Below are 8,152 nucleotides of genomic sequence, written 5' to 3'. Positions count from 1 at the left end.
TGAAATACCGCTAGTTTTGTTTTCCTTCAGCTGCGCTCCATTTTCTGGACTCCTCTCTTTTAGAGTGTGAGAAAAGAGAGAGAGAACATTAGTTTCTGTTACATTGTGTCAGGTTTTTCTGCTGTATTGGATGTGCTAAGGAATTAAGATTCTTTTGTGCTGGAAGTGATGGTTCTACTTCTTATAACACGGTGTAGAGCAGGGGTCTTCAACTAAAATGGCTTGAGGTCCAGTAATGAACCCTCCCTACCAGCCAAGGTCTGGACAATTATAGAAGTATATAGGTTTTCACAAAAACAATCATTACATTCATTAAATAACATACAAGTATATTTTACTGCCTTAATTGTTTACATTATAACACATAGATTGACTAGAAGATAAGTTTTACAACATTTGCTTCTTAAAAACCTGGTTATTTTTACCTTTACCTTTTAAACGTGGCTCATTGTTATAACAGTAATCTTGGGGTAGACTCATTTAAAGTAATGTATTCATCTGGTTTTAGCGAGGTTTCTGTCAAACAGAGCAAATCAATTATAGAAAGTGTTTTCGTAGAAATCTTCAGCGTAAAACATGCGACAAACATCAGCTGAACTCGGTCTCAGAACGCAGTCTAAAGCTCTATTAATAATTTTAAATAGTTTGGATGAAACTATTCCTTAAGAAATATTAAATATTACTTTTAAAAGCTTGTAACCGTGATGATTTATTCACTTTTTATTATTTTAAAATTTGCGTTTATTATAGGAGCTAGAAAAGACTTGTTGCATTCACACACATATCACTAATGCAGCTCAGATGACAATCATTTCTGATTCTGAGGGCGTGTGTGTGGTTGTGTGTGTGTGTGTGTGGTTGTGTTTAACGTGCACGCAAGGCTTCTGGAGAATATGAAAGTAAGTTACAGTGCAAGGGTCTCGTCCACGTCTTCATGTTCAGAGCCGGATGTGGTGACATGAGTTTCTAGTTCGGTCACATGCTAAGGATGCTTTGAGGTCACTTGGTTTGTTATTCTCACGCCTGAAAGATTAGAAACCATAAACCTCCTCTGCTTCACAACTCCGCAAACTCGTGGTTGGTTTATTAAAACTCTTAAAGGTCAAACAAAAATTAATACAAAGGTTTTGTGCTTTTAATCAGACATGCATGTTAATATATTTGCTCTGACAGATCATACGCATTCATGTGCTTTTAGTGTTACAAAACGCACAATAAACTGGTAAGAAATGGGTGGTTTATTCAATGCGATCACATAAGAAACATTCAATCGGAAATGGAGAGGATGTAACACGTGACTGAATGTTTGGCGTTCAGTAATATTGCATTTCATCTGCAGTACAGCGAGTGCAAAGTTGTAATGCCCCGGATGTGCTCCGGTCCGCCCGTCTGCTCTCTGCAGCTTCATGCACATCCTTCTCTGTAGGAAGTGTGTGAAAACTGGGAAATCTGCTGATGTGGAGAAATTGCCTCTGCTGCCACCAGATGGAGGTGAAAGTGCAGCTATAACCCGTGAATCCTCCGGAGACATCCAGAGGTCTTTGGGACTTTCAGTGCTGTGATCCGCTTCAGACCTTCACAAAAGATTCACCCGCATTCATTGTTTCTGCTCGTCAAATAAAAGGAAAATGAGTTTCCACTCCTGCAGGCAGATCTGAATCTCTGCCATGTTAAAAATTGTTCAAATGTATGAAACTCTCAGACCATGATCATATTAGCACTCTCCTTGCATATTCATTATTATATAATATTCTATACTGTCAATACTTTATTGTATCCAGAAACCCTAGATGTGGGACTTGCACATTTCCATTTCCATCAGATACGTTGTATCACACATTTAGACTCAAAACCGGCAAAAAATTTAAATGAAACAAAACATGAAAATGTGCTCAAGCTCAGGCCAGCCCCGATGAGGATGTGTAAGAGTCCAAACAGATGATAAAAACATCACAATAGTCCACAGCACTTAACATCTGGAGAAGACAGAAGATCAAATAGTCCATCAAGAAATGTTGAACTAAAATCTGAGTCCATTATCTATAATAACACTTCCTCCAGCGAAAATCTCCTGTTGTCTCACACATATTAGTTTATAGAGGTTTTATTTAGTCTTGTAAACACTTCTTGATCTGAGCAGATTTCTCTCCTGATTTAGACCAGAACACTTCTTCTTCATGGATTTTATTTAAAAACTTCTTGATGGATTATTTGATCTTCTGTCTTCTCCAGATGTTCACTGATGGACGGTGGATTATTGTGATGTTTTTATCAGACTCTCATTCTGACGGCACCCATTCACATCCATTACTGAGACAGAGACATTTCTCCAGATCTAATGAAGAAACTCAATGTCAAATGTGAACTGATCTTTTCCAGTGACTGCGGCCACTGAAGATGTATATCATGTAATACTGCTTTTTATTGTGCAACAATGCATAGTTTCTAAGATCTTAGTATTAGTACTCCAGTCCAATCAGAGCCTTTGGTGCTTTCCAGCTGCTGAAATTACTGACATAAATAAGCCACATGTAGATATACAACATATTTTGGACCAAAAACCTTCATAAATATGCTCCTCTTTTCAGGAAATTCAGAATCAGATGTGAATCTGTGGTCATCTTTAATGTCTGGAGGCGTAACGGCAGAAACAAATGGAGGGGGTGAATACTTTCACAAGGCACTAGGACGTCACTGAACTGCTGAGTGTGAGCCACGGGACGGAGTTAAAGAACGGATGACACTTGATGTCGCTCACGCCGCCGCCTCCTGATCCCAGACGATAACACGCATCGAACTGGAGCAGCTGCAGGACACGGGAGAAGAAAACATCAGCAGCCGCTCAGAGTTAAGACATGCATTAAAACAAGACAGGCTTGCACCACAAACACACATGGGTATAACTGACGAGTGTAATTTACAACGCTTTCAAGCTTCCTTCATACCTATTTTTAGCATGTACTGTAATACCAAGTACAATTTAAAGAGGACATTGGATGACCAATTTCCACAAGTTGGTATGATTCCTTAGGGTCCTCGTGATATGTCTGTAACATAATTTGGTGAAAATTCCTCAGCGGTCTACTAACACAACACCTTTTAACAGGTCTGTTCACAGTGACCAGATTTGGTGCACATAGCTCCTGCTCACTCCGCCCCTCTCTTCTGTTTTTTGTGTATTCTGTGGCATGTTATCACCAAAAAGAATCCACCGCCTCCCCCGTGGCTCTGAAAATGATGACTTTTACGACCACTTTTGCATCCAACTACAAAACACCTGCATTGCTGACGAGAAACTGTTGTATCTATAGCTGAGAAAACTGCAGAGAGCTGCAACTGGCCAAGGGTGGAGATGTGTTAGAGCGATCAAAACGGTTGATCATTTAGACTGTTAGGTGTTCTGGGGAGCGAATGAATCTTTATCATTGTAGGGTTGTTGTGTCCACTCACTGCTAAGACACTATTAAATGCAAATGTTTCATTCAGTGTCCCCTTTATATATTTATGTGTTATATTTTTCCATATAGTATTCATGTAAGACAAATTGCAGATGCAATTTTTTATGCAGATTTAATAGTATTACGTAAGTCAACACACAGTGAGGTCTCGTTTCAAGTTTAAAGAAACCGTTTAAGTGTTAATTGTCAAGTGGAAATTGAAAAAAGAAGTCTAGAGGTCTATTGAAACTACCATAATAATGCATTTCATTAAAATTTTATGAAAGCTTCCATCTGATCATCGTGTTCTTCAGAAATGACATTGGTCTCAACTGGATGTCAATAAACTATTGCTACATACTGTATTAGCATTTAATGTTATTTTATAAGCATGCACTGTGAGCTTTTTGTTTTCAAGAGCATATGGAGGTGTATTGAAATAGAAATAAAGCATTTATTGGAAAAAAGCATAAAAAAACAAGTGGTTTTTAAAATCCAGCAAACCCAGCACAGTCCTGCCCTGCAAACAGCAGGAAAACTATGAGTTTGCATTGAGAGATCAGGTACCTCAGTGAGAAGCGAGGCGGCTGCGGTGCTGAGGAACTCTGGGATATGGAGCGGAGTGTGAGGGTGAACACCCGCAGGGTGGCACTGCCACAGAGGCTGAGGAGAAACACAGTTGAACGAATGAAAACAAGAAGATTTGGTAACAGTATTTTGATGGTCCCCTTTGAAAAGTCTGTAGACGATAAGTAACACTGTACCTACATGTCAACAAACTCTCACTAAAATATTAGTAGACGGTCTGATTAATATCTGCTTAATCTTTATTGTGATAGTGTCCTAACAGATACCCTATGGACTATAAGTAACTTTGCAAGTACGCTGACTTAGTCTAACCCTAACCGTACCAGTCTACTAAAACTCTACTAACACTTAACAGATATGTAGGTGCAATGTTACTTATAGGAACTGCTGTAATACTTTATCAGCCTGAACAAATTTCAAACATAAACACAGCAAAGGACTCTCATCCAAAATTCTGGGCCTTTTGCAGTCATTCATGGTTTAGTTTGTTCATTTTAAACCAGAAATGCTTACCATGCCAGTAAGAAGCTCATATAATAAAGCGCCAAGGCTCCACCAATCACACGCCTCTGTGATTTTTGACACACCTCCAATTTCTGTTCCAAATCAGTAAAACAAACTTCTTACTACATCTCAAGAGAACAGAATGTGTTAAATATGTACTATTATGTACTACAGTTTGATGTGATTGTGAAAAAAAAAGAAACGTTTGAAATGTTTTACCTGGTGCACAGTACATCTCTTCCATTGCTTTCAGGTTAATTTCAGGCTGAACTTCTGTCCACTGTCCAAAGTATGTAAGACACGCCTCACCTGTGTGCAATATGTTTGAGCAACTGTTTGAAAAAAACTAAAAACTTGTTGTCTTTCTTTTGTGTAACACAAAAAGTGATATTAGACAGAATGTCAAAGATGCTTTTTTCCATACAATGAAACTGAAAGGTGATTTACACTGTCTAGCACCCCAAAAGATTGCATAAAAGAAAATAAACTGCCAATAAATCATATATTCCAAGTCTTCTCAAGTTATATGATGCTATGTGTGAGGAAAAATACTTACATTTTATTTTTTAATTACCTGTTACTACAGTTAATACAATTTAGCAACATCTTTGGGTCAGTGTTTCCTTTACTATAACAGATATACAAATTCTACATATAAGGAGTTATGTATTAATGCTCAATGTATAGTTTAAAAGTAGCCTATCCTGCTCTCGAGGTCTGATTTCCTGCAGATTTCAGTACCTGTCTGCTCCAACAATGTATTTTAGTAATCCTGAACACATTGATTAACTGGTGTGTTGAAGTAGACTGGAACTAAGCTCTGCAGAATGTTAGTCCTCCAGGACTATAGTTAAAGAACCCTGACTAAGGATAAAGACTTCCAATAGGAGATATACCGTTATTGCACAGTAGAATATTTCGTGGGTTGAGGTCCTGGCACACAATGCCCTGCTCATGAAGACTTTCCAAGGCCAACAGGATCTGAGCCCCCCACAGTCGCACCTCGTCCTCGGGGAGTCCCCGTCTACACCACCTCGATCTGGCACTGAAGTTCTTAGCCTTAATTTGGGGGTAATGGCCCAAGCCGTCCACCTTCACTTGCTGTTCTGGTTCAGTCTCGCTCCAACAGGAGCTGTTTGTGGTAGGTGCCGACGGACCGGAGATCATGCCAACTTGTGGCTGTTTAAATGAAGAGCTGAAGAACTGCCAGTTCTCCATGTCCTCCTTCCCAGCCTCCCTCGCCATGTCAACAGTGTTCACCTGGGAAGTCATCTTTGTAAAGTCTATAGAGTTACTTTCTTGTTTGTGAGGTGTACATTCAAATGGATTGTGATGAGAGCTGACTTTGCTCAATTCAGCCACAAACTGTGAAATCTGTCCATTTCCACTGGGTCTACAGTTAGTGAGACTTTGTTCATGTGGAAATTCATCCTGCACTTGGTTTCGTGGAGGTAAATGTGACGTGTTGGGAACTATCCGCACTCTCTGTGGAAGAACATCAACCGTGCTGCAAAGGGTTGGTTGTGCATTTTCACCAAATAGAGAGGCTGGAGTAATCTGAGATGCAATGCTGAATCCTAGAATATCCGAGTTTGATCCTGGTACGGTCAAACTCAGACAGTCCTGAGCAGGTTCCAAAGCATTCCAAGCTTTGTTCAGATCTATGTAAGTGTCAATGCGCTCAATGCGGACATCATTTCCTAAAAGGTCAGAAGTGACATCAAGAGGATCCCGAGTGTCCACAATCACACAAGGATGAATAGGAAGAGGAACATTATCCTGAGGTAAAGACTTTAGACCATTGGGAAGACCAACAGAAGGATGCTCATTATCTGTCCTTGTTGCATACAAACCTAGAGAACGTCCCTGCTGGCGTCCTGAATCTTCACAGTAGGAATGGGTTATGCAGTTTTCAAGACAATGTTTTGTTGGGCTGCCTGGACTCTCAAGAGGTTTGTTTCTCTCATAATTGTCACTGAGGTAAATCTCTTGGCGAAGAGCAGGAAGGGTGTAGCTGTTCTTCAGATAGATCTTGTGCTGGTTGGGACTGAAGCATTCTGGATGCTCCCTGACTGCTGCAGTTCTGACCCTGTGAAGTCTGGAAAAGAGTCTTCCACCTGAAGAAAAGCAAAAGGCAACTTCAGAGAACATCAAGGTGGATAAGGGTTCTTCCAATCTGGACCTTGTGGTCCACAATCCTGCAGAGTTTAGCTACAAACCTAATAATACACCTGAACTAGTTAATTGAGGTCTTCAGAATTAGTAGAAAATGAAAAAGCAGTTCAGTTTGTTCAGGGCTGGAGCTAAATAGGACAGCAGACCTTCAGATCAAGATTTGAAGATTCCTGATATACATATTTTTTTCTGAGTGTGTGCAACAAACAGTATTCCCATGTATGAACTCTGTATCAGCAATGCTTAACATTTTTCCTGAGTATTGTAGTGTCTAATTCTTCTTCTGGAGAGTTAATGGCCCTTAAAAGCAGGGGTTATCAACTCTAGCCTTTGAGGTCCACTTTCCAGCAGGTCTACTTATCGCCATCCTTGACAAATTCACCTGCCTGTAGCATTCTAGTAATCCTTATCTTTTTCAGGTCTGTTTCATTACGGCTGGAGCTAAACTCTGCCGGACTGTAGCCTTCCATGGACCAGGACTAAACATCTCTGGTGCAGAACATAATATTAATGTTGGTACTTGTGAATGGGCTTTAGTGAAGTTTAGATCAAGTTTAGATTCCTTTCTGATCACTGCCTCTATGATCTGATGATTAGCTTCCCACCTCACACAAGTTAAAAATGGAGTGCCGCAAGGATCTGTCATTGGACCAAATAAGTGTTTCACAACAATAAGTGTTCCCGAAGGTATACAACATTTTTGGATGTCTCTGTTATGTTACCCATCCATTTCAGGTCTTGTAGTTGAATCAGGTGTTTTTGATTAATAAGACTTTGAAAATACATACTGTTTTTTGTGCCTCCTGGAATAGGGATGGGAAACATTTGACCAATGGCTTTTAAATGAACTGTTATTAAGGTTGTAGGGTCTTGTCACTTGTAATCTCTAGTGATTGTTGTCGTTAAAAGCGCTATATAAATAAAGGTGTCTTGATATGAATGCAAAATTTTGGAATAGCTTTCTGGTTGATATTTGAGACACAAATATAGTTTAACCATTGGAGTCTTGGTTGCATCTATTACTTCATGCATGTTTCTTTGCTATTATCACTTATTGTTTGTTCTGTCAGACTGTTTTGGAACAATATACAATGTGAAAGTGCTACAGAAATAACCTGCATTAACTCACCTTTAACATGTTCAAGATGAAGGAACACAGTGTCTTCACTGACGTAGTATTTTAGCAGCTTCACCATGAAGGGCACTCCCTGAGGAATGATGGTGGACCTCTCACGACTCTCCCAGCTCGACTTTGGTAAACTCTGTCCAGCAAGCAGAAGTGTTCATAGTTTTATAGGTAACAGTAGAATTAAGTTCTGTTCAGTAAGCTGCCTCTTCAAGCAGCCTATATACACTGATATACACTGCAAAAAAGGGCTTAACTTACTATTTTTGTTTTGTTTGTTTTTAATTTAAAAAAAAAGCATTCATCAAAATTCTTATCAAAA

The 8,152-nt window shown here is 39.5% G+C and overlaps 1 protein-coding gene across 3 annotated transcripts in view; it reads right to left on the bottom strand.

The window, feature by feature from the left end:
- Window positions 1–1,113: 1,113 nt before the first annotated feature.
- The window catches only part of rps6kl1 (ribosomal protein S6 kinase-like 1), an 11,613-nt gene continuing 4,574 nt past the window's right edge, over window positions 1,114–8,152 (bottom strand). For all 3 annotated transcript variants that reach the window (XM_043263788.1, XM_043263789.1, XM_043263790.1), the window contains exons 7-12: window positions 7,834–7,966; window positions 5,426–6,646; window positions 4,749–4,838; window positions 4,539–4,621; window positions 4,005–4,100; window positions 1,114–2,806 (exon numbers count right to left, since the gene is read on the bottom strand). In XM_043263788.1, coding sequence (XP_043119723.1) covers window positions 2,684–2,806; window positions 4,005–4,100; window positions 4,539–4,621; window positions 4,749–4,838; window positions 5,426–6,646; window positions 7,834–7,966 — 1,746 coding nt within the window. In that variant the 3' untranslated portion in view covers window positions 1,114–2,683. The remainder of the gene's footprint in view (window positions 2,807–4,004; window positions 4,101–4,538; window positions 4,622–4,748; window positions 4,839–5,425; window positions 6,647–7,833; window positions 7,967–8,152) is intronic.

Source organism: Puntigrus tetrazona, chromosome 17, assembly GCF_018831695.1.
Source record: "Puntigrus tetrazona isolate hp1 chromosome 17, ASM1883169v1, whole genome shotgun sequence".
NCBI classification, from domain to species: domain Eukaryota; kingdom Metazoa; phylum Chordata; class Actinopteri; order Cypriniformes; family Cyprinidae; genus Puntigrus; species Puntigrus tetrazona.
The sequence above is the reverse complement of the archived record's forward strand: the minus strand, read 5'-3'. Positions and strand labels throughout refer to the sequence as shown.